Source organism: Ahaetulla prasina, chromosome 4, assembly GCF_028640845.1.
Source record: "Ahaetulla prasina isolate Xishuangbanna chromosome 4, ASM2864084v1, whole genome shotgun sequence".
NCBI classification, from domain to species: Eukaryota; Metazoa; Chordata; class Lepidosauria; order Squamata; family Colubridae; genus Ahaetulla; species Ahaetulla prasina.
In genome coordinates, this window is record NC_080542.1 from 58,216,201 (window position 1) to 58,243,613 (window position 27,413).

The 27,413-nt window shown below is 38.1% G+C and overlaps 2 protein-coding genes across 2 annotated transcripts in view; one reads left to right on the forward strand and one right to left on the reverse strand.

The window, feature by feature from the left end:
* Positions 1-698: 698 nt before the first annotated feature.
* CHMP5 (charged multivesicular body protein 5) lies at positions 699-18,761 on the reverse strand. The gene is made up of 8 exons (XM_058181022.1): positions 18,607-18,761; positions 16,845-16,949; positions 12,757-12,803; positions 6,085-6,178; positions 5,932-6,003; positions 5,414-5,522; positions 4,785-4,897; positions 699-1,127 (listed from the first exon to the last, which is right to left on the reverse strand). Exons 1-8 carry the CDS (start codon positions 18,673-18,675, stop codon positions 1,077-1,079), a joined length of 660 nt encoding a protein of 219 aa, XP_058037005.1. The 5' UTR covers positions 18,676-18,761; the 3' UTR covers positions 699-1,076.
* A 3,780-nt stretch (positions 18,762-22,541) lies between these two features.
* BAG1 (BAG cochaperone 1) overlaps positions 22,542-27,413 on the forward strand; it is a 42,355-nt gene continuing 37,483 nt past the window's right edge. Inside the window, exon 1 of the mRNA XM_058182234.1 lies at positions 22,542-22,698. Within this exon, the coding sequence (XP_058038217.1) occupies positions 22,650-22,698 (49 nt within the window). The 5' untranslated portion in view covers positions 22,542-22,649. The remainder of the gene's footprint in view (positions 22,699-27,413) is intronic.

The following is a 27,413-nucleotide window of genomic DNA, read 5'->3' on the forward strand; positions in this document are numbered from 1 at the left end:
CTCATATTTCATCACTCTAAACACTCATAACTAATCCACATACAATACAATGCTAGAAGCTCAAGCATGAAAAGAGATGCTTAGAAGTACATTACTGATTGACTAGGAAATAGTTATTCTATGTTTCAACCAGGCCAGTTATAATAAAAAATATTGACCAGATTTGAGAAAACCATCTCCAGTGTGCTAAAACCATTAATCTCCAGATGGTGGGTTGACTTAAATTTGACCTCTGGTCACTGTTCTTGTGCAGAGAAGCATGCTGCAACAATCTGAACTTTATTAAGTAGCGTTGCATCCATGGCAAAGCCATCGATTCTAGATCCTAGGTTTACATCAACCATTGTTTTTGGAAATTTGTTCAATTATGGCAATCTTAAGTAAAAGTTTTTATTACAATCTAAAACATTTTGTTTTAACTTTATACCCCAGCATAAGCACAAACCTTGGTTAAACTCTAGAAGTACCTGCTGTCATCTTCTCTCTTCTCAAAGTGACTCTCCTATCAAATAAGCTATTAATCAGGGTTATGTTCTTCAATTCAAGCCGTATTTATAAATAATTTATGGATGTTGAAAAATTATAGGCTTATTATTACACATACCAGCTAGAAACATTTCAGATGAACTTTTTAACATGTTGGAATTTATAATAACTGAGTCCAACATCTTTTTGTTAAAAAAAATCACACAATTAAATCGATTTGCTCTTTGTAATAATCAGCATATGTCAAAATGGATTATACAGTGCAATCACCTACATTTAAATGGGGTGGCAAATTCAAAAACAGAAGCACAATAATCTATACAAATATAAATATTTTTATGTACTACTTTTACACAAACAGTAAAACCAAAGTTTAAAACTCTGAATATATGATACAGAAAGAAAAGTAATGTTAATTTCTTAGTATTAATAAAAAATCTATAGTGCTATATATTTTCTAAAAACATCATTCATTCTTTATTTCACAACATAGTGTTATTTACGTGATATTGCAAAAGTATAGATTCAGCCCCCACAATTGTTTTTGCTCAGAAATGTATATGAAAAAACGTTCCTTTTGAACTTCATAATTATGTTGCAGGTATCTGTGGGAGTCCAAATTCATCCACCAGTACCCCATCCTGTGAGATTGAAAATACATTATTTATGATTAACTGTTGCTTTGTCCCCAAATTATGAAAACACATTTTAAATAGAGATTAATATCACAATAATCTTATTTAAATTCTGAATAATCTGCCCCAGCAAACAGGGAAATATTGTGTCCACATATATCAAACACTGATCTTATAAAAATTAAATACTTAACTGTGATATTATTGTTTTACGAAGTTAATTGAACAAAATGCTTAGTAAATTAACAATACAAACAGATATGCTATAAGCCCAAAATCCTATATGAGGATAACCAAAAAAAAATTCAGCTAACTTTCATATGAAAAAGGAAGTTAGTCAATTTGTGACCTGGAAGTTACTCCTGCAGGTATTGTAGGGATGTTTAAAATATTTCAGTCTTCACATGATTATCAAATGTGTTTTAAGTCTGGAGTAAAATACATGTGTTTGGAGAATTCTGTTATGAAGGCAGAGCAAATCATATTCTGATCCCAATAAAACAAAACCTGATCATTAAGAACAGTAATGGGGCTGTGATTGAAAATAATACCCAATCATAAATAACCAAATAGCAGGAGGATTGCTTTTTTAAAAAATAATATTTTTATCACAGATAAGATGATGTGGGAGTTAAAATGAACAAACCAGATAAACCTATGCTGACAACTGCAGGGCTATCAGCCTACCTGGTAAGTTACTTGTTTTAAAAAATTGCTAAGGAAAAATTAGTTTCATGAAGTTGGGGCAGTGCACTTTATGTACAATGTAAGCTTTGTTTTACTGGCAGACATACAAGGAATGTGTATGTATGCATGTTTATGTGTATACTACAATTCTTTGTTTTATTTTCAAATTTAGAAACTGCTCATCTCCCTCACAGAAGGACTTCATACAGAAATGTTGCTTAATGCTGTTGAAGTGTGAATTCAAGGTGTGCGTGTGTTTTCATACAATGTTTGTGCTTTGGCTGCTTGGGCCCTCTATACTTGCACTTTGCAAAGATGATTGGGGGGGGTGTTGGTTGGTTTGCTGAGTTCTACTTTATATAAGCACAGTGTGCATGTTCCCTTAATTTGGAATGCTAATTAATCAGTTGAGGTCTGAATAGCCTATTATGTACAAGCATAAATAACAGCAAACAACAATACAAGAAAACTGATGAGTATGCAACTGTGTTGCTTCATTCTGCTAAGTTTCAGAAAAAAATCAAAAGCTGTTTTTAGTATTCCCTATGTAGAATAGTATTTGTCCTAATGCTTTCAAAAATGTTTTAAAAATCATTCCTTCAACCTGTCTCTGCCCAAGTCAGGCTACCAAAGACAATACCTTTCTGAAATGTCCTCCCCAGCATCAGCAGCGGCAGCAGTAACTCAGTCAGCGGTTGCTCCTGGCGCGGCTCCATTTGTAGCCGTGTCCCAGCTGGGGGGGGGGCTCCAGTGATACTGGCATCCACTGGCCTGTGTTCCACTCAGGAAGGGCCAAAAGAGGAGTGAGAGTTCCAGCTGCAACCAGAGTCTTGGTGGCCCTGTGGGGAGAGCTTGTGTAGGCAGCCCCTCTCCTCCCTGCACATGGCCCTGGCAGATGGGCAGGCAGCTAGCCAGTCGGGGGGCGGGCAGTCTCCTTGGTATCATGGATGCCGCAGCAGTTAGGTGACCAAGGTTCAAGTGGTCCTGCCCCCTTGCCTCCCTCAAATAGACCCTGGTTTGCTACTTTAGCCAGTCAATCTCCTGGAGAAGCTGTTGGAGCATCTTGCTGTTTCACTATAGCAGGAACTGCAGGTTGTGCTCCAGTTCAAGGGCCACATGTCTCAAGGGATTGTTTCTGGCGGGGGGCATTGCCCAGGCTGGAGGCATCAGGTACAACGGGCAAGCCAGTTGCTCCATGTGGCCAGTGCAGCCAATGGCCCAATGGCAGGAAGCCCAAGTTCCTCACATGCTGCCATAGCCCTGGGGGCATCACAGGGAAGCCGAGCAGACACCACTTGAGCCACACTTGACCCCATGCCACTGATGCTCTTTGAAATGGATGGTCCCCAAGCTGGAACACAGTCTGCAATTCTTGCAGCAGTAAAACAGCAAGACACTCCGGGAGCTGCACCAGGAGACCGACTGTCTGAAGTGGTGCAACCAGGGTGCAGGCAGGGGGGAAAAGTCTAGGGCCACTCGAACCTCGCTTGCCTGACCACCGCAACTTCCATGTCACCAAGGAGACTGGCTGTACATCTGCCCACCTGCAAGAAGTGCATACAGTGTTTCCTGGGAAGGCAGGGGTCACCTATGCACACTCTCCCTATGGGCTGAGGTTCTAATCACGGCAGGGACTAATTCTCCCCTTTCAGCCTTTCCCGAGTAGGGCACTGGCCAGGGGATATAAGTAGAACTCTGTAACTGGGATGTGGCTACAATTGCAGCCCAGCCACAGGGGGAGCAACCATTAGTTGGGCTGCTGCCACTGCTAGTGCTGGAGGGGCTGTGCCATGTGTGTGTCACCACATCTTGTGGCCTGGCTCAGGCAGAGACAGGGCAAGTCATTCTTTGTCCTGCAAAGGGTAAGGGAGCCCAGGAGGATTGGTCTGGGAGGGAGGAAGATGTTCCACTTCCTGTCCCTCTTTGCCCTTTTGCTGCCTTTGCCCATTCCACCTGACCACCAGGAAGTGCATTTAATTGTCCTGTGCAGCAAATCACAAACGATTCACTAAGGGAAACAAACATTCCTTGGTGAATCACCCAGGACAATGGGGTGGGGCAGGAGTGCTGGCAGAGGTCTGCTGAGCATAAATGCCGGTGGTGGATTGGCTGCAGCCCATGTAAAAGTGAGTATGGAAATGCAGCCAGCATCAATTATCCCATTCCGACATGATATAAGACTGAGTAATTCTTCCAAAAATAATTGCTCGTCCCACATACTCCCACACAGAGGAGTGCTCCAGGTTCCTTCTTTTTCTTGCTATCTTATAGGACCAAGGAAGCATTCTTTTTCTGTGGTTGCCCCATTCTCTAGAACAATCTTTGGCAAGCTCCACACTTCTTGACTTTTAGCAATCATGGATACCTGGGTTTTTCTTGCAGGCATTATCAGCTCTTCTGATTGTTCTGTTATGTTGCTTACTCACTATTTTAAATATTATGTATGTTTAGTGTACATAGTGGGGTTTTTTTTGTTCTTTATTATTGTTCATTTTTTGCACACCACATTACCCAGAATTGTTTGAATTGGACAGCCTTACAAATCTAAATTTTTTTTTAAAATGTAATGTATTAGATGTAATATCTTACACTATGTCATAGATGAATTCATTTGTTATGTTTAAAATCATGATTTATAGGTTAGAATTATGTGAACTTCGTTCGTCCCTTTGCCTTTGTCAACATACTATGGTTACACCAATTGTTGTATTTGATATGAATTTAAGAAAACAATCCCTATTAAAGTGTTAGTAATCCATCAATTTACTATGCATAACTTCTCGAATTATCACAGCAATAAAAGATCAACAATGAAATTAAAAAAAACCCAAATACTTCCAATATGCCTATTGTCTGTTGCTTAAAAGATGGGCAATTTAGAAAAACCTTAACTTTTGGTGAATATTGCTCTCTAAATGTCTATTGATTTCTATGTGCTATGTTATAGTGGGAGTGAGGGGGTGAAGAATGACTCACTTTGTTTTTCACTTCAGTTGGCATGCCCTCTGGAATTGATGGAACACTTGCAGCTTCATCAAGATAGGAGCTGTCTTCATCAGCTAGAAGTTCATCACCTAGTGCTTCTAGTTCTAAAATTATGGAGGAGAGAAAATATCTAATAAATGACTGAAATTTGGAGTGAGGTTGTTATACCTGATTTAAATTCAAACAGGACAATAATTAAAAACCCTAACATCTCTGGAAAACTAATTAAAAGCCATTTATATATAGCTTTTACAAAAATATTTCCTTTTTGCAGACAAGCATTTTTATGAAACAACATACTATTCTGTAGTTTGATTACCTAGCTTCAAGATGCAGCAGGAGATCCACAATGAAAGACTGAATGCAATATACAGTAATACTTTTTTTGGTCTTTTCTTCATTTCTTTTTATTTGTTTGCTAGCAAATGGCTATAATAAATTGAAACTGAAGGGAATACAGACATTTTTATATTCGCTACGCTATTGACTCCCTCATAAAATACTTTCTGCTGTTTGCTTATAATCAAGACAATACAGTATAAATAGTAATTAAATTACCTATATACTGAACTCATCAAGCCATGGCTATACAACTACACCAATCTTTACTGATAACTCACCTGCCTCCAAGTCATCTTCATCTATCTCTGGGGTTCCATAACTACGACCCAATGCTTCTTGAATTTCACCAGCATCTTCCATCATATCTTCCAACTGATCTTGCAGGTCCTGGATTATAAAATATACATTCATCACAGTAGGAAAGATGTGTGGTTGTTCTGTCTTTCACCATGACAGAAAGAACTTATTTGCCTGAAACTAACAAGGCCTTCCTGTATTCTCCAGGTATATGGAAACAGGCGGGCATCTGTCACATAACACCCCAGACTTAACAATTGTTGACAAGAAAAACAAAGAAATCTGGATAGTGGATGTGGCAGGTACTACCACATCCACTATTCAGATTTTTTTTATCTTTCTTGTTTGAATTTTAGAGTCCCACAGCATTTTAGCTTCTTCATTTTCTATTGCTTTCTTTATTTTATGGACCCACTTATTTCTGCTTGCAGGCATTATTATTATTCCAGGCCAGAAAGAGGACTATAGAGTTTTTTTAAAAAGCAGCATTAAAACTCACCTCAATTTGATCAATTTTTACTTCCTTGTAAGCTTTTTTCATTTCTTTCACTCCTAGCTTCATAGCGTCAACCTAGAAAAATTATCAGGTAAAATAGTTAGACTCAATACTTATTGAATAAATAAATACAAATGTAATGAAAGGCAGTTTTACCGTTGTTTTTGTATCTTTTAGGGACTGGATTGTATAGTTGGCTTGTTCCATATTGAAAGATTGCTGGGCAAGATTATCCCGTTGGTTTTCATACCTATGTTAATAATATATAAGCTTAAAATCATGGAACAATTGCAGTACCACTTATCTTTCATAAATACTACAAATCGAACAGTGTAAATTTAAGTTCCAGCCTCCAAATTTAGAACTTGAAACAAAAATGAGCATGTGAATTCCTGTAATAAATCAAATCAAATTTTTATTATGGTCAAAGAGCAGCATAAATTCTTGTAGTAAATGTAACTAGCTTCCAACAATTAAAAAACAAAATCTCCTGATGACTAAATGGGTTTTCTTGAGTACAATATATTACTGTTTTGCGAGTGCGATCTTTGTAGATTTTCTTTACTTGCTAGATCAACCTATAATCCAAAATTCTCTAGTAGATTTCCATTCAAGTATCAACCATTAGCTTTTTGGGATCTGTGATAGTCAGCAAGGTGCTGCCATATTTTAATTCTGCATCTATTTAGTCTGAAGATTAAGTAAAAATTAGCTTTCAATTTAAATAGATACTGTTTTGAGTTACAAAGTTACTAGTTTATCAAAATACAAAATACGGAATACCAATAAAAATAACAATAATGGGGGGAAAGGAAGAGGAAACGATAAAGAGGAAAAAGTGTGTTATAAAAGAGAAAAGGAAAAGAAAAACAAAGAAAAACACTGACCTGATTTTTTTGGGCACAGTAGAATAAGCTAATAACATACAGCCTCACCTTTATTTTTACATAATAATATTTACTAGCCATTTCTATAATAACAAACTCATCAGCATAACTCAAAATCAAAGTTTCCTTTTTTCCACTTCAAGTGAAGTGGAAGAGCTGTTTCTAAACAGAAACCAAATTAACTGTATCTTTTCTTGAATCAAATTAATCAACTCCTCCTATCAATTTTTGCACCATTCACTCATTGTAGGAATCAAAGTGTCCTCCTATTTTTCTGCATAGAGTGTTCTTGCTGCTATCAATACGTATCATATCAAAGTTCCATTTTTTAAAAGTTCTCTGTTCCTTAAGCTAAAAAAAAATCTGCTTTTATCTTTAATTCACTTTAAGAATCTTCTGTATTAAAATTTAAATCTTAAGACAATATTTCTGTCCTTTATCACTAATTTGCTATAAATGGTAAAATGTTCCTAGTTTACATTTACATTTTAACATGTTTGAAATACCTTTATACATTTTTGACAATTTCTTTTGTGTTCGATACCAAGGGTTCATCATTTTATTAAAAAAAACTTTTAATTATAATTTAATGTAAATTTTAAACCTTTCATCACGTCTTGCCATTGTTCAAGCATTTTATTATATCCAAAATTCTTTGGCTATTGTATCATACAATGTTTCACATATTTATTCTCCAAGTTCAATTTCACTAACAACTTAGCAATATTTTCATCATTACCACACAGCAGAATTCCATTTTTTTCAAAGTCAAATCCATAAGATTTTTTATCTAATTTAAATCCTTTTTTCAATTGTAAATATGTAAAAAATGGTAGCTACATCCTAAGTTCTAATTCCAACTCCTCTTTAGATTTGAGGAAAGGGTCACCATAATTAAAAAATATTATTTGACCATAAGTCCACCAGTCTGGCCTTGCCATTTCTTTTCTAAAAAAAGCTTTCTGGGCTGACATCTAAAGAGGCCTCTTTGTAGAGAACCTTACGTTATATTTATTACAAACTCTAAGAATGGCAGGTCTAACAAAATGGTTGTTGAAAACAACATTTACTTAACCTTATCATAACATAAACAGGTGTGCCATCCAAATCTTAATTCATGGCCCTCCAGCTCGAGTAACCTCTTGTTTTGGAGAGTTATCTACTTTTTAAGCCAGATCAAACAACAGGCATCAAAGTAAAATTTCAAATCTAGTAAACCCAAACCTCCTCTTTCCTTAGCATCTTGCAATAATTTATATCTTTATTTTTTTCCCTTGTCATATAAATTTGAGATTTCCATCTGCCATTGTTTAAATGGAATATCAGTTATAAGTATTGGTAAAGCCTGAAACAGAAAAAGCATCTTTAGTAAAACATTCATTTTCATTACAGAGATTCTATCCAATAATGATAGTAGCAATTTATCTTCATTAATAAGACCTTTTTTGATATCATTCCAAAGAGGCACATTTATTTTGAAATACTTTAAAATTTATATTTGTCAATGTAACCCTAGGTATTTCACCTTTTTTCTCCACCAGGTTTTTGTTAATTTCATAGTCCTGGGAGATCATATTCTTAAAAAGCATTGTTGTTTTTTGTTTATTTATATTAAATCCTGCTAAAGCTCCAAACCCATTTAGTTCTACGACCATCAAATGTTCTGTGATGGTTTTATATATGTTCTATGATGGTTTTTGAGTTTTAAAAAAATATAGCTAAATAACCAGCCAATTCTCTAATATTCAAAATTTAAGGACCAATATATACAATAGGAAATAAGGGGCATCCTTGCCTTGTATGCTTTTTGATTTTACATGATTTAGTTAAGTCTCCATTAATAATAATTTTTGCTTGCTGTGATATAAATCACATTGACACCTTGAATAAATTTCTCCCAAAGTCCCTATCTTCCAGAACTTATAACATGAAAATTGTAACATAAAATTGTTGAAGGCCTCTTCATCCAAAAATATTAAAGCTGCCTGTTTCTCACTATGGTATTGTAAGTATTCAATAATATTCAAAACATTGTCTCAACTAACTTTTTGACAAAAAGCCAGATCTTCATGAATATATGACTGTAAAATCTTCAATCTTTCTGTCTAAAATTCATTGTTATTGGCTTCCTTTTTAATGGCTGAAGGAGTTGGTCATCAAAAATGATAATATTAATTTGTGAGACAATCTGGACTTTGCGCTTTACCTGCTTTCATTTTTTAATAGTTTTTGATATTTCAAAAGTAGTTACTGGATTATTCCCAGGGTGCTCCATGGACCCTCCAAAGATGGTACATCTTAGCCAGTGAAGTGGAAATCAACCTGGCTGAATTCCATGAGCAAACCACACTCTGGAGAAATGAGTGCCCAAAAAGGGAGGTGCTCCCCCCAAGCTGGCCAAGCCCTGTTGGGGCTCCATTGTGTACTTCTGCTGCAATAAAGAGGGAAACCAAGGGGTAGAGTGCCCCAACCTGTGGCCACCCATTGCCAACCGGCCCTGAGGCCTGCCAAAGAGAAAGTTCTGTCCAAGCTGAAGGAGATGAGTTAAAAAGGAGTGGCGCAATGAGAGGGAGGGAGCTCCGACCTAGAAGCCTCCAGCCGAGTAACAGCGAGGGATGACCTGATGGTAAGTGACACCATTATCTCCATGACCACTAGAATAGAACTAATGGTGGCTTCCTCAGGATGCAAGGGACTCCTGACTGCCTTGCTAGATCCTGGGTCTATCAGATGGTTAGCCCTGGTGTGGTGGGAAAACTGGGCATTTGGTTGAGGGAACTGAAAAACCCGAAATGTTCTCCCAGCTGGATGGAAAAATGGAAGAGGGGGTGGTCTGGGCAGTGGTGGGATTCCGCCAGTTTGCATTGGTTTGACTGAACCAGTTGTTAACTTTTTGCGCAGTTCAACAAACTGCCTAATCCCACCACTGGCTGCCACCATTCATCACTTCCCACTGACTCCTTGCCTGGCCTGAGAAGGTAAGGATGGTGGGAGAGGGAGAATCACTCCAAGTGGGGCTGGAAATCTCCGCAGTAGAAGGCAGTACAAGAAGTGGTGCAAGGAGTAGTGCAGCTTCGCCAGCCGGAGCAAGGTAATGGCGCTGTTGTGGTAAGATGGGGCGGCCAAAGTGGTGGCGATGGCTGGAGCCTTAGTGCAAGAGTGAAACGCCCCTGTACTTGCCTTTGCACAGCAACAGCATTATGCCTTCATTGCGCTCAAGGCCGTCCTTGCTTCCCGCCACTTCGGAATCAGAGCTGTAAGCCATGTCTGGGAAGCACTGTGGTGGAGAGAAGCAGCCAGGTCATCTCTTCCTTGGTCTTGCTGCCCGACAGTCAAGTTTTTAAAAAGATTTTTGCAGCAGGAAAAAGTGGGAGGCTACTTCCAGCCTTAGTTGGCATAGTTGAGCATGTCTCAGTTGTTTGAGGAGACATGCGACCTTCTATCCACTCTGAGACAATGGCCTGCCATGTTTGCTGCCGCGGCTGCCTCATGGCCTGCCCGCTGACCTGACTGCCACTGCCTCATAGCCTGTCCGCTAACATGAACTGGCCACTGCCACAGCCTCAAGGCCTGCCCACTGACTTGACCCACGCTTCCGCCGCTGTTGCCACCTCATGGCCAAAGTGGCCGGCCTGCTGCAGTGCCTTGCGCAACAGAGTGAAATTTACGTGCTTCACAATGGGAAGATGGGGTCCCCTCATCCTCCTGGAGCCCATTATGACGCGGAGCCACAATGCAACCCTGCCCCACTCACCCCTGGCAAAGCAGCAGCGTCAACCATGGCCAAGGCAGGTCAGTGGACAGGACATGAGGCGGCGACAAATGCAGCAGTCTTGGGGCAGAGAGCGTCTCCCCGAGCGACCGAGGCATGCCCAGCTGCACCAACAAAGGCCAGAAACAGCCACCCGCCGTTTCCTGCTGCAAAAATCTTTTTTAAAAAACTGAGTGTCGGCCAGACCCAGCAAGAAATGAGGCACCAGAGAATCAGACCCGGCTGCTTCTCTCTGCCACAGTGCTTCCCGGATACAAATTACAGCTCTGAGCCTGAAGTGGCAGGAGGCAAAGGCTGCCTTGAGCGCAAATGTACCGTGATGAAGGCGGAATGCTGTTGCTGTGCAAAGGCAAATACAGGGATTAGGGTTGTGCTATATATGGGTTTTATATAGCGTGACTAATTTCTTTAGAGTGACTAATTATTTAAATCAACCTTTGCTAACACAGAATATCACTAACATTGCAGATGATGTAATACTAGTCATTATGCAGCCATAGGTGCTATAAAGCAGCTAATAAAAACAATGAATTCTTGGAATATAAGTATCCAGAAAATATTTTAAAACAATTACAATAAATTATGGGAAAAGAACCCTGAAGATAAAAATATCTAAACGTTCTTGGCTAGTAAAATTAAGTTACTACCCAAGGTGAGTTTTTCATTTCAAAGGGTACCAATTTTAGTTTTAGACAAAAGTTTGCAGTCTTGGCAAAGAACAGTAAACAGATTTCTATAGAGTGAAGGGAAAAAAAGCAAGAGTAAAATTTAAAATTTTGCAAATTTGAAAAGACGAATTTGCACTTTCTAATCCTAAATTATGTTAATGTGCAATGCTGTCTATCATGCACAACAGAATGGATAAAATCCCCAAATAGTAACATATTATTCATGACTTGATAGGTATTTATAATATTAAAAAAAGAAAACTGTACGACAAGCTGAATGTGAAACTTCAAATAATAAATAAATTAAATAATCATAGTATATCAATAGGATGAGCTATGGAAAAAATTAATACAATTTACTTCAAGTTATAATTTAAGAGAAAATTGGTATTAAGAGATTATATATAATAACTCTGTCAATAAATACCAAAAGAGACAAATCATATAATAATATATGCTGAAAATGTCGTAAAGAAGGAACGTGTTATCATGTGTTGGCGAAAATCCCACAAAAGCATTGAAAAGAAATACATAAAAATATTCAAAAAATAATACCGTTCAATTCCAGGAAATAAATGAAAAAATACCACAATTTGTTAAGAGACATTCTAACAGCTGCAAGGGCAAATTTGGCATGACAGTGGAAAAGAGGAACTTTGCTGAGAACATATTACATAATAGGGCAAATTTAGATATTTGGATTTTAAGATAATAAAAAATAGCTTTCATAAGAAAGAAATCATAAGACTCCTGTTTTCTAGGCCAGCAGCTTTACCACTACACCAAATAGCTACCAAATCTCACATGAATGCCTCCAAAGAGTTTGTAGGACTAAATGTGCTACTAAATGTGTTACTATTGTGCATTCTGTAAGAATGCATGTTTGTAACTTGCAATTTGATGAAGTACCTAGACAACTCTGGTTTACTTTATGTATAGCTAGTCCTATGAAACTAGTACAATTCAGTTCCTTGAGCCTGCCTATAAAACTTGTCACAGCTTCAGTGATTCAGTTACAATTTTATGTTTGTGTTTTATTTCATTTATTTACTGTTAACTTGCAAAAAGAATTCTTTTCACCGAATGTAATAAAGAATCAAGAATCTGTTAGCACCTTTTCTTACAAACAATAAAAAGTGCTACTAGATTAATTTTTTTTGCTAACATAGACTCCTCCAATTAATAAAGAACTATACTTTCCCATTCCTTCCATTTATTCTAGCAAATAAGTTCCTTTTCTTTCCATCCTAAGAACCTTGCTTTTTTCAATTTTCTCTGACATAAAAAAAGAAACGGACTGCAATTTGGAAATTAGGGTTAGAGGCACCTAAGATGCAATATTCAATGCAAAATGAGCAACAAGACCATCTTATTCCCAAATCTAGTTGAAAAGAATGGCTGGATAGCAGCCTATTTAAAAATATAACTTTAGGACTCATGTTGATACCACTGAGATTGATGATCCGTTTGAACACAAATGTTTAGAGTGTAAGACACTTACATTCGCTTCTGTTTTAATACTCTCAGGGCTTTCTGCTTTACCATATTCTAAAAAATATATAAAAAAGCAGATGTTAAATTCAATAAGGATTAATAGCTGAATAGAAACATTTAATTAAACATATAATTAATTGTACTTTAAAATTTATATGCAAGCTTTTTGCTATAATGCCTAGAATCAATAAATACCAATAAGACATTCTTCGATAAGATTAGCAATAATCAACCAATTAAGCATATGTTTAAAAAATTCCAAAATTGTTTAATTAATTTTTCTTAAAATAATTCAAATCACATCATTTTCTTTGCTGTTACCTCTTTATCCTGATAACAATACTAGATGCGTTTTATTCATTATTTCATGTGGTGTGACAGAATACAGCATTAAGTACATAAAATTCACAAAAAAGGCATGTAAATGTGTATCAAAGTATAAAATACTGGGTATAGTGAATTATTTTTAAAAAGCACAATACAAATGAAGAATACAATTATGAATACAATTAAATTATGCAGAATGGCTAAACCTATAGCCAGATATCTAAATCATACAGCCATGGGACAACTAGTTTTTGCGGAGATACAGGGGACTTTCTGAGGGGCATTCCATTGCAGTATGATATAAAGTTTGCAGGACGTTCCCATAGTCGGAGTTAATGCTATTAAACAGCTCCCATTTTATTTCCAATGTTGGCAGTTGCATGGTAAGTTCAGATCTGATTGAGCATCATCCAGTTTTTCCTTGGAGGATCAAAGCTAAAGAGGCATTGTACTGGATCAGACACTAAATTAAACAGATCTGGGTTAGTAGCTGTCCATTCCTGGTGTCATGCTGTCTTAGTATAAAGTCTTCTCTGATTAATTGCTGTCCAAGTTTCCACTGTGGGTTCTGAAATTTGAGTCTGAGTATTTGATCATGATAGCCCTCATATATAGATAACAACTGGTTTGCCTTGCACTTCTGCCTCTCAATTTTTAAGGCTGATTGCCTTCTAAAGTGTGGGGTTGATATATTAGAACAGTGGCCCCCAAGCTTTTGGCCACCAGGGACCAGTTCCATGGAGAAAAGTTTTTCTGCGGACTGGAGGGGTGTGGTTTTGCATGCTGCCTGCATTCTGCAGATGGGCTTCGCTTGTTTGTGGGGACTGGTTGCTGGCATTGCCGCAGACAGGTGTTTGTTCACGGATCAGGGAGTGGGGATCCCTGTGTTAGATAGTACTATTCAGTAGCCATTCAGGAGGCATCGATTTAATAGTTCCTGAATAGTATGATTAAGCTGGGTGTCCACTGCTTTTGTGTGAGCACTATTTAATCATAAAGGGCTGCAATATTCAGCTGTCATATATACAAAAACCGGAGCTGATGTCACCTGTAGCATCTGCTCTCCAGCTAGTGCCAGAAAGTTTATGTAGAATATTGTTCCTGGTTTTTATTTTATCATAAATTATATCATAATTATATCATAATTATCCTGATGTATTCCCTATAAATTAAGGACTGGTCAAGGACCTGAATATTTTGCATTGAGATTAAACTTCATCAGCTGATTCCTAAATTCCACTTTTGGTGCATAGTTAACTTGTTTCAAGTGAAAAATGGCAACTTTGATTTTATTAATTTTGTTATTTTTAGCCTCCAGATTAAAAAAAATAGTCCATTTCTTTAAATATTTTTGGATGGCTTTTTCAGAGGTATTGAAGTCTTCAGACTGTTTTATTTGCACAATGTCATAGATGCATATATACTTTCTTGCAGCAGTGCCTGGCAGATCTGATATATAAATATTAAAAAGTAGTGGCTCCAGCACAGAACCTTGTGGCAAGTCGTCATTTAACCTATACGTCCAACAAATTTGGCCATCCAGATGTACTTCAATGTATCTGTTTGAAAGAATATTGTTGAATAGAATAACTGTTTTCTTATAAGGCATAATGTGTAAGAACTTTAGAATAATTCCTTCTTTCTGCACTATATCTTAGGCTGATAGTAGGTTGATGAACACAGCAACATATTTTTTTTCTTCATTGAAATCCATTTTCTATATGGGATATTAATCATACCACCTAATACCTTTTTAGCTAAATTCAGCCTTCCTATAGGTTTACATGTTCCTCGGTCAGGAGTTTAATCCTGGTTAAGATAAGTCTCTCCAGTAAATTATAAGTTGCTTAAGACTACTATCGGTCTAAAATCTTCCAAATATTTCTCCTCTTTACCAGGTTTCAGGATGGCTACAATTTGGGTTCTTTTTGAGTATTGTTGGAAGTCTCCCTGTTCATTGGATATCACTATAAAACTATGTGAGTTGGATATGTGTGGGTATTTAGCCCACAATATTTCAGAAATTCAGGATATACTCAGTGGTGGGACTCAAATAATCTAACAACTGGTTCTCAGCCTTAATGTCCGGCTGGGTGGGCATGGGTGTGGTGGGCGTGGCCAGGGTGTGTGACAGGCAGCACTCGGCCTCCTGCACCCCCCTGGGAGTAAAAATGGGCCATGGGGAGGGGGTGCATTGCATACCCCACCCCCAGTTTTGGGCCTAGTAGGCCTCCCTGCACCTCTCTATTTATTCCTTATGTTTTCTTGTAAGGATCATTACGACTAATATTGCCAACATTTCAGATTTCTTTCATGAACCTATCTCCCAGTTTTGTAAGCAGGGACCAATCCTTTTTGCTGGCATGTTGAAAATTTATTTGCGCCATAAGAATGTACCACTTTTCTCTTCTGGCGGAGTCTAGACACTGGAGGAGTTCATCAGCAACTTCAGGTTCATAACTCTCCGTATATTGTGTAACTGTGTATTCTTGGCTCCAGGTTGGGGTATATGTTTTTCTATAGCCCCTTGGGATATGATTCTTAACCACAGAAAGCAGCAATCCCACAAATCGATTGTAATTTTCTACCTTAGGGGATTCCCTAGAATGTTGAATAAATTCCATCAAGGCTTAGGGTTCTATCCTACATTTGAGATCTACACTCCAACATTTAATAACACAGGTCTGTGCTAACTTCCAAGGGATATCTTGAGTACTCTTTTGTTACAATGTAATCATCTATTGTGCATATACCTGGAGATAAAATGTAAATCAGGGTTATATTCCTTACTCCATCTGGCTGAATGGAACATACCCTTATCCTTAGCATCAAGGACCAAGAAGAGATTTTCAGTGCCCACTCACTGCCCTAGCATTTTACCATCTTAATTAGTCTCTCTGTGTCCCCATAATGTATTTCAGCTATTAAAATTGACCATAATTACTGGTCAATTATCATAATAGCATATTAGACAACATGCTATTATCCCATAGCTGTGTTAGTATTTTATATAAGTTGACAATTTCAATGTTGGAATTTTTTATTTGTGTGACAAATACATTCACTTCAGTATGACTTCTCATATCTTGTGCTTGACCTATGTTGTTTTTTACATAGGTTGTGATGCTTACATTGCATGGTTAGTAGCTGCAGCCAAAAAATATTCTAGAAGATTGCATCTGCTTTTAAATTGGGTTTCATCAGCACAATGAATTTCTTGTAGTAGGACAACATCCACTAAATAATCAATCATAAGTTGAAGTAAATCAGCTATAGCACGGCTCATACCTTCCACTTTAAATTATAATTTTTTTCAGGATATCTCCTATATCCTTTGTCACTTGGTTCTGAAAAGAGATGTTTTTATTTTAAGTATTTATGCTACTGCTTCTTTTTGGGAGATCCTTGTGAGATCCAGCAGCACAGATCATGTTGTCCAGGGTGCATCATGAGGCTAGTCTACATTATACTTTATTGCTACATGCAATAAAATGAACTATGTACATTCAATACATAAAGTAAATATATAACTTAATATAACAATAGTATATATTAAAAGGTGTGTAGCTGTTCTAAAAAGTTACAGACAGGTGCTCTCACTCAGAAATTCCTTCTGGTCACTGATTTCAAACCCAACAGACCCCACTTCTACCATGATTATACATTGTTATTCATTTGTTTTCTTCTGAATCTTGGTACATTAAAAAATTATCCTAAAGTCCTGATGTGACCATGAATCACTTCACCATAAAATTATTTACATCTTACCTTTGCAGGCCCCTCTCTCATTTTCTTCATTTGATCTTTATACTTCACCAACTCTGCATCAAGTCTAGAAATTTTCTTATCGATCGATTCTGCTCTGCTGTCCACCTTTAGTCAAGAATAACGAATAAAGAAGTTATTAAGTGGCAGCAAGACATTAGTCAAAATAAAAAATAAAAATATTCTTTATTTATTTTATTTATTCAAATATTAAACATGCAATCTAGCAAATTGTTACATTTGTTTATCAATAATAACTATTCACAAAAGGAATCACAAAAAAGAAATAAAAACCGAGGGGCTGCTTGAGAGATTTTTAAGAACTAAATTGACAGAGCTCTATCAGCTTATATAGAGAATGTAATAAAAAATAACTATGTTAAAAGCATTTATTTGTATACAATTAAGATTGCAGGGGACAAAGGGTTTTTATACTTGTCAAAAAAGATATGCAAATGTGAATAAACTTTAGTTTGAAATATGTTTAAATATTAATAGGCTGGTAGTTAGGCTTCTGTTTTGAGCTCTGAGCTTGGCAATTTGGTTGTAAACCTTTTGTCACCATTTGAGGAGACATCATCAGTGTGTTTTGAATTGAACAACTGAACAATTCAAAACACACTGATGATGTTTTCTCAAATGGTGACAAAATGTTTGCAACCAAATTACCAAGCTCAGAGCTCAAAACAATTGCCAAACTTTAGTTTATAACACAAATTCTAATTAAAACAATTAATCTCCACTTACACTGCTTAAAGAGCCTTAGCTACCGGTACACATAAGAGAAAAGGAACAATTGGGTCTGACACCGAGATTTCTTTATTGTTCCTCTGTGTGTCCCATCATCACTTCTAAATACTAAAAATGTAATCTTTGTCTTGAGATTTTCTTCCATAATATATCCTAAATTATGTTGGCTGAAATCCAAGAACTCATCAAAATATGTTCATGCACAGTATTATTTCACTCCCTATTCTCCAATCCCCCTAGTTTTGTACTAGCTTGCAAGGTAGAATGACAGTTATTATTTAGAAATCACAAGACACAAACAGGCAGAACTAACCACATTATTCTTAGAAGGGGTTAGTGGGCGCAATATGGATTATTTGATTTTACATAAATCACAACCACATCAGGCAAAGCACGTTCTCAGAATCTAGCCAACAATTTATTCAATAAACTATGATTAGGCAAACCATGGCTCAGCATAAAACATGAATTACTCACTACATCAAAACAATTCAAGTTAGAGCCAAGGAGCCATGAGACTGTTTAAAATGTCATAGAAACATGAGGACAACAGTATAATTTTAAAATATGAATGAATGGGACATATACACAATTCAGTGCTCACACTAGATTAAAAACACTTTATTTGATGAGTTAGTGGCCAGTAAATATTGTTCCCGAGAAAGCATCTGCTGTTCTGTTACCGTAGCGACTACGTCTTCCTAGATTAGAGCAGTGTTTCTCAACCTTGGCTCCTTTTAGGTGTGTAGACTTCATCTCCCAGAATTCCTTAACCAGCAGGTATGTCTGGGGAATTCTGGGTGTTGAAGTCTACACACCTTAAAAGGCCCAAGGTTGAGAAACATTGCCCTAGAATTGTCAAAAACAATTTAGCAAATCTGCCAATAGATATCTATGCTAAACTGTTCTGAAAAATGAGATTCAGTCTTCAGACCGGATGCGACGACGATTTTCTTCTCTAGAGAAGCCGGCAGTAACAGTGCTCCAGCCAGCACCCTCTCTCTCTGGTACCCACCGTGCCAATACAGTCCGTCAAATTCGGAGGTGGCGCCTTAGGCTTCGATTTACCGAACAAACGATTCATCTCAGCAACTAACCAGAGAAATACAGCCCAAACAGAAAACAAAGGGCGACTTCAAAAGTTTCACAACCCTATCAGACCCGGAAACTACCCATTGCGCCTGCTCAGGGATCTCCCCCTTCTGACACAGCGACCAATCAGCGGACAATAGAAACTGCGAGTAACATTTGGCTTAAAGACCGGAAGATGTTGAGAAAAAATGATTATAGGAAAATTAAAGTCTTCCGGGTTCCTTTGGAAAACACCGATGAGCTGGAGAGCTTGTTAGTAGAGCTAGGGCGTATTTGTTTCGAACAAGGAAAGGACGGAAATAAAATATGGAATAACAGGGACAGAGCAAAGCATTAGAGATATTTGTTATCTTCATTTTACTTTTGCAAAATAGTAGGCAAAATACTATGACAGGTTGGACTAGCTACAAGATCTGGACTCCAAACAACAACAACGGATAATGCAGAGATTTCACTTTGCTGAATCCAAAGTGGGTCCAAAGATCCAGGGGTCTTCTGGCTTAGTTTACTTTTAACAAACAATATAAAACATTTCCATGAATGTGTTCAGACTCTCTGTACATCTATTTCTTCCTTTCCATAGAATGCTGGAAAGACTCATGAAAATGTTATCCAGTATGTGTGAACAAATTATATAAAGTTAATGGTTCTTTGTACCACTGAAGCTTAGATTAAATATTTCATAATATTCAGATAATGTGGGTGCTTCATACAAATACAACCAATAGGAAAGACTTTGGTTGATTCATATAATAAATTAAGACATGAATTTATAAACCACAATGACTATTGTTTTTTCTGCAGTTCTAATTATCCTCTGACGTCTGTGTCTTTCTTGTTGGGTTGCAGAACCAAATCAGACAGTTATAAAGGTGCAGATGACAAACTCAATAATTCCTCTGTAGAACTGGATCAGCAGCTCCTTGGGCAGTTTGAGCTTTCTGAGTTGACACAGAAAGAACATTCTTTGTTGTGCTTTTTTGATAACGTTTTTGATGTTAGCTGTCTGTTTTAGATCTTGTGATATGGTAGAACCTAGAAATTTGAAGGTATCTACTGTTGATACTGTGTTGTCTAGTATTGTAAGAAGAGGAAGTATGGAAGGGTTTCTCCTAAAGTCTACCATCATTTCTATGGTTTTGAGTGTGTTCAGTTCCAGATTGTTCCGGTCGCACCACGAGGCTAGTTGTTCAACCTCCCGTCTGTATGTGGATTCATAATTGTCTCGAATGAGACCAATCACTATTGTGTCATCTGCAAACTTCAGTAGTTTAACAGATGGATCGTTAGAGATGCAGTCATTGGTATACAGAAAGAAGAGAGTGGGGAGAGCACACAGCCTTGGGGAACCCCATTTATTATGTTGAGCCAGCATGATTGGAGCTAATATCCATTTTTTCCCCACAATAATATACGAGCTACTTTCAGGGCAAGGTCAACTACAAATCTTGGGCAAGTGTATATGTAATGCTATTTTTTCACCAGTACGGACAATTCTTTTATCAATGCTATTTTTTTGGATTAAGAGAATGAAATCTCAGAATCAGAGTTCACATATTGCACTGAATTATGTTTTACATAATCAAGATTTTCTGAATAAACCATTGATTGTGTTCACAAAAGGAAATGAAATTCATGTTTTAAAACCACAATGACTTGATTGTAGAGATATTCAATATTTGGGTCCAAAACAGAAACATTCTTTGAATCCAGCACAGATATCCTCAACTCTTACCCATTTTGAATATTGTGCATTCCTATTAGGTTCCTACAAGAGACTTGAATGAAAACTTAAACTTGAATGAAATACATGGTTTAGTATGCTGCGTGAATTAGGTCTTATGTTCAGTTTGCATTTACAGAATAGGGTAATCTAAGGTAATAGAAGTTCCAATGTGCTCTTCAAATATTAAAATCATTTTACACATACACACTTGTTCTTAGAGTCAGTGTAATATACTACAGGCTCTGTTTCATTGTTGAATTGTGTTATCTTGAGCCCTATTAGCCCTTAAGCTAGCATAAAATTATACAGCATAAAACATGTTCCTCCAACTGATGATTGATATTCTTCACAGACACTGTATAAATAATTGATGCTTCCCTTACTTATAATGTACAGTACATGTTAAAGAGAGGGATTGATGGATTCCCCCATCTTTGTCTCTCTCCTTTTCTGAATAAGCATTACTAGCTAGCAGGGAACATCTACCAATCATTTTCCTTGCTTTCATTTATTTGCTGTAAGGTAGTAGATAAAAGTTAATCACTTTTAAGTTAATAAAGTTAATATGAGATGGAAATAAGGAAGACAAGAGTTCTGACTGATGGCTTGACCAACAGTTTAGTAAACTGTCAAAATTCATTCTGACTGCATGCAAATGTAGCTACAGTCAAAGAAGTTTAATTAGCAGTCAAAACAAGGCAGTTACAGAAGAATGCCACACCTATGTTCAAAAGCAATCCAAGGAGTAACTTGGGATATAGGGAGGCTTGCAGTATAGGGAGGCTTACACAACTGATACAGAAAACCTCTCACTTTACAGTAGGGTGTATTCCTCCTCTCCCCAATCTTATCTACTGCTATTGCCCATCAACTGCTTTTCAGATTGATATCTCTCTGAATTGCGGTCAGTTTGTAGACCAGTTAGATCTTTAAATAGCCCTGAGCAGGCGAGAGGCACATGCCAGTCTTAACCCAATTCAGCCAGTAGGTGCCAGACTAATCCCAGCCCTGGCGTGGGAGATGCAATGTCACCTGATTTCAATAACATCCAAATGTGCAGATTCTTCAGCACAAAAAATGCCTTGTTGCTTGGTGGGAAAAGCAGTATTTCAGCATTTAAAATATAGTTATGGATAACTTTAAGCTGTTTCAGTTATGAGTTTTGAATGAGATGAATACAATGTCATAAAGAGATGGCCGTAAAAAGAGATACTGGTGCAGACTCAAGTAAAGGAAATAAAAGCCAAAGAAAATTGCTAAACAAAAGATAAATATGGACTGTTTTACAGTGCCATTATGGATATTATGGATCTGTCCAGTTTAGAATTCCTCTATTTTTATGATTCATTGTATTGTATTAAAACATTGAACTGGATTAATGTTTCAAAACCATTTTGAGAAGCTGGAAGAAAAGCTCTTAATGTTCATTCTTGATCTGGATAAAATTGGGAGCCTTACAAACTGTATGTAAAGAATTATGGTTCCAAGTGCTTCTCCATTAGTCTACATCCAGGTACCACACTGAATTTGAAACAACCTAGTTATTTAGTCTAGCATGCTGAGTGAATTCAACCACGTTTATGATTCAGAGTGCTGTGAATATTCAAATACTGAGATTAATAAAGTATAATTATTTATAAATGTTGTGCAAAAGTAACATTTCAATTACTTCAAAACAGATAAACCTGCTGGATTTCAGGTCTCTTTTTTCTGTTGGAGACCAATCACTAAGTCTTGCTCTGATGGTATTAGCGCAATACGATTTGTATTGATACATAGGTGCAACCGGTACTTTGGACATTCAATTTGAACAGGCAAGCAAAAATGTACATATAGAATAAATGGCTAATTACGAAATAGGAGTGGAAAATCCGTTTATTACTGCTGGAACAGTCACCTCGACCTTCAAACTTGTGTCACTGTAGACTTTTTCTTTGACATGGTATGATGAAATAAACTATGTCTGCTAACAATTTCCCTTCTGCACAAATGAGTGTCTAACGCTGCCTGAACTTGGTTCTCAGAAATACCCAGCAGTGCCTTATTTGCAGTACAAGGAAGGCGGTATTTCTTTTCCCTCCAATCACCGCTATCAAAACGAGGGGCTGGTTATCGGAAGTTTTCTGGCGTCCCACCCCTTCTTCCCCATTTTTTCTAGGCGCCGGTCAGTTTCCGGACCAGAAGGAAGGAGAATCGGCTGCTGGTCATTTCAGAGGCTGCTCGAGCGGAGAGGTGCAGGAATGGCGGAACCTTGCGAGAGCTCGGCCGTGAGAGTAACGGTCACGTACGGTAAGAAGCCGTGCCAGAGAACGGGGTGGGGGTGGGAAAGGGGGGGGGGCGGTGGGCAAGTTTTCCTCGCTGACTTGTTGCGGATTGGCGGTGACAAGCCGCTGATCCTTGCCTGTCTCAGCCACGCATGACAGCCATCAGGCTAACTGGTTTGGGAGGAACGGTGTCCACGGATACTGTATAGGAATTTTTTTGTGTTTCTTGTGTTGATATTTCCGCCACCCATTTCCCTATCCTATTCCCATTTCTTTCGAATTTTGATCGAATTTAATCTACCACTTGGCCCGATGGTTACTTCTTCCAGCAGAAATAGCCATACTGTATTTTGGTGAGTGCCTGTATAAAAAAAAAATTGGTAAAGGTAAAACCAGATTTCGACTACTTCATGCTCCGGCTTTTACCTACCTGATGCTGGTCGACAGAGGCTATGGTCTGCTCCTAAAGAGTTGTTCATTAGACTGTTAAATTATAATGTTGTTAATTATTTTTTAAAATCTTATTTAAATTCTATAAAGCATGTTGGTCTCCTGAAATAAAGCAATGTATAGAAACATCAATAATAGTTGTATTACTAACAGTCATGAAGTTAACTAGGTGGCTTTAGCAACTAAATTCTCCATTTTCCAAAATCTACATTATGAATATAGTAACTGTGACCGATGTTATGGAATTATTGGAAATGGTACTGAGACACTAATTCACAATTCATAGTATGTATTAACATAAAAACATTTATGCAATCATAGTGAATGGCTGTAATTCACCGTACAATTACTAGCCTTCCCTATACAAAAAATTAAATATATGACAACCCATCAATTATTGGTTATCACATTAAACTAAAACTAAACTAAACTAAAACTAAAAATAAGGGCTGGAATAGCTCAGGCTGTAAGGAGCCTGTTATTAGAACACAATAGCCTGCAATTACTGCAGGTTCAAGCCCGGCCCAAGGTTGACTCAGCCTTCCATCCTTTATAAGGTAGGTAAAATGAGGACCCAGATTGTTGGGGGGGGCAATAAGTTGACTTTGTAAATGTACAAATAGAATGAGACTATTGCCTTATACACTGTAAGCCGCCCTGAGTCTTCGGAGAAGGGCGGGATATAAATGTAAATAAATAAATAAATAAAAAAATTATGGCTTATCTCACCTATGACCTAGGTTTTGTGGCATACCAACAACCATACAGATAGTCCTCAGCTTATGATCACAATTGAGCTAAAATTTCTGTTGGCAAGACAGTTAAGTAAATTTTGTCCCATTTTACAACCTTTCTTGTCAAAGTTATTAAATGAATCACTATAGTTGTTAAATTAGTAACATGGTTAAGTGGCTTTCCAATTAACATTGGTTATCAGAAGGTTGCAAAAAGTAATCACATGACCCCCAAGAAACTGTCATAAATATAAATAAGTTTTCAAGTGTCTGAATTTTGATAAAGAGACCACAGAGATGCTGCAACAAACCATGGTGGCACCATGGTTAGAATGCAGTACTGCAGACTACTTCTGCTGACTGCCAGTTGCCTGCAATTTGGCAATTCGAATCTCACCGGCTCAAGGTTGACTCAGCCTTCCATCCTTCTAGGGTCGGTAAAATGAGGACCCAGATTGTTGGGGGCAATATGCTGACTCTGTATACTGCTTAGAAAGGGCTGTAAAGCACTGTGAAGTGGTATATAAGTCTAAATGTTATTCCTATTGCTATCTATCTTCCCTTTCCAAAATGTGAACATCATGGTCCTCAAAAAATCATCCTTTTTCTTTTAAGTGCTTTTCTTTATACTGCTGCTCCTGATCCTGTGGTGTTGCTCTGAACTACTATGTAATGTTATACTGTGTTTCTCCGAAATAGGACCTGTCCAGATAATAAGCCCAATTGGCATGCCCCCCACCCTCCACAGGGAACACCATCCACATGGAATGGCCTCGTGGAGGCTGTTCCTACAAACCCTAGCTTGCGCGCCCCTTCTCTTAGTGGTGGCTGCAAAGAGCAGCTGCAAAAAAACTTTTGCCAGCCCTACCCCTGTTGACTTGGAACTGGGGGAAGGAGGACTGGCGGAGAAGCGAGACACGTGTCTTACCTGACTTCCAGTTCCTGCCATGCCTGGCGAGGGAGGGAGAAGAGATGGCAAGGGGAGCACTATTTCACTCCATGTGTCTCACTTCGCTGCCGCCCCACCCCTCCCCACATGCCACTCACCCTCACTGGCTGAGATCAGCAAGCTAGATTCAGAGAGCTGAATGTGCTGCCACCACCTGGGAGGAGAAGAGCATGAGAAATGGGCTCTCATGCAGCGCCTCCTCTCTCTCTTCTTCTCCTGAGTAGCAGGATGCATCCAGCTCACCGAATCTGGCCTGCTGATCTCAGGCAGCAGCAGCTCTGACCTGATCCTCGTCGGCAATGATGCAGGCAAGGACTGGCCATGCTGATCCCGCTTCATGGCTGCGCAGATACCATGCTACCAGCCACTGCTCGGAGCTCTGGCACTAGTCCCCCTCCCATGAGTCCCAGGTCAACAAGACTAGAGCTGGCAAGAGGTTTTTTGCGGGCGCCACTAAGAGAAGGGGTACGCGAGCTACGGTTTGCGAGAGGAGCTCCAGGATCCCGTTTTGCATGGATGACAGGTGCATGTGGGGCATGTTCCCCCCTTGCCTCCTCACCTCATGCTGTTCGCACGGGAAGCAACGAAAAAGCTGCACGATTGCAAGAGGCAGCAGCCTTAGCAGCACTGGCAAAGCAGCTGGTGGATGCTCCGGCACCAGTCCTTCTGCCAGGGGCTGAGATTTAGGGGCCTCCTGCACCTCAAAAATAATAAGACCACCGATAATAAGCCAAGGCCATAATTGGAGGGGGTGTCAAAAGAAAATAAGACCCTGTCTTATTTTCAGGGAAATACAGTAGAATACTTTATTTGGCCAAGTGTAATTAGACACAGAGGAATTTGTCTCTGGTGCAGAATATCTAATGAAACATGCAAAACAACAGAGTAATAATAATCATAATAATGATACCAATAAGAGGAGGTAGTAGAGAAGATGGGAAAGATAATAATATTACAGACATACTACATGGGTACATAGATATAAGACACAGTACTGTTCAGCAGAGTGATGGCTTGAGGGAAAAAAACTCTCATATCTGTAACCCTCAATAGACAAAATAGTGCATCATAGGACAAGAATTTTTGAATCAAAGTACTTCAAATGGAATAACTAACAGGATGCATCCAAAATCCAAAACCTATTACTATAGCAGACAAACTGAGCCTCTTAGGCTTTAATATTCCTTTTGCAACTGGATTCTTGATTTTCTTATTGACAGGTCTCAGTATGTGCGAGTTGAAACTAATATTTCTAGCACAACTTTCTTGAGCAAAGGTTCTCCACAGAGCTGTGTCCTAAGTCCGTGTTGTTCATTCTGCTGACCCATGACTGGTGTGCAACTGTAATGCAGTTTTAAGTTTTAAGGCAGCAGGTACTAATTGACTTCCGCCTGTGTAAAAGAAATGTTTAATTGTATTTGAGGACCTATTGGCTGCTTGTAATGTATGCTCCGGATGTGCCTTCTATGTTCCTTGCAAGTGGAAGACCACCCCAAGGTATCGAAATTCCTAACTTGTTCCCATCTATGTCCGTCAATTTTCCAGGAGTATTGGCTGGGTCTTTTAGCAAAAACTAAAATTTTTGATTTATCAGAGTTAAGAACCAACTTGTTCTGTCTACAATAGCCAAATGTTGCTGTAATTGCTCTCTTCAGTCCTATGGGAGTTTGTGAAATAGTAGCAGCATCGTTGGCATATAGGAGAATTGGGATTTTGCAGTGTGCTAGGTTAGGAGGGTGTAGATCAGAATTCTTTAAGAGATCGATCAGGGGGTTAATTTAGAAGTTAAAAAGGGAGAGGGACAGGATGCAATCCTGCCATACCCTTTTTTGAATCCTTACTGGGTCAGTTAAAGTCCATTGAGGATTACACTTCACTTTCAAGGTGGAATTGGCATACAATTTTTGTATGAAGAAAAGGAGGCGTTTATCGATTGTAGTACATTTTAATTTCTCCCATAGGGTGTTCCTGGATATTGAATCAAAGTCCTGCTTAAAATCAAGGAAGACCATGTAAAGAGAGGATTTTTTTATACATATATTTTTGTACCAGATGGTGAAGTACCATGGTATGATCCACCGTAGATCTTCCTTCTTTAAAACCGGCTTGTTCATCTTTGATTATCCCCCCTGAAATTAACCAGTCCTGAAGTTTATACTATAGGTGTTTGGCATACAATTTCTGATAACACTCAGAAGACTAATGGGTCGATAATTGTCTGGGTCATTTCTATTAGCCTTTTTATAGATTGGTATAATAATTGCTAATCCCCAATCTCTTGGCATATGGCCCGTTTTATCTATGAATGTAAACAGAGATACTGAAAGTGGAGCCATTAACTGGTGTTCTTTTGATTATTTCTGGGAGGACATTATCAGCACCAGGTGCCTTATTAGCCTTGAGGGCTCCAATCAACCAGGATATCTCTTCTGGTATAAGAGGGGGCTGGTAAGCAGTTTGGCTCGCCTTAGTTACATAATCGGGTCTGTATATAGCTCTTTAAAATATTCTTCTCAGGCTTGAATTAGGCACCTTATTAGTTGGGGGTAGGGGGGATTTCCCCAATCCTCTGATGATATACCAAAAAAGGGATGTACTTTTTGTCCT

Coding starts and splice junctions, on each gene's coding strand:
- CHMP5 (XM_058181022.1), bottom strand. CDS start 18,675: ATGAATCGTTTGTTCGGTAAATCGAAGCCTAAGGCGCCACCTCCGAAT. Junction 16,950..18,606: donor TGACGGACTGTATTGGCACG/GTGGGTACCAGA, acceptor TCTTGACTAAAG/GTGGACAGCAGAGCAGAATC. Junction 6,004..6,084: donor TAAAAGATACAAAAACAACG/GTAAAACTGCCT, acceptor TAATTTTTCTAG/GTTGACGCTATGAAGCTAGG.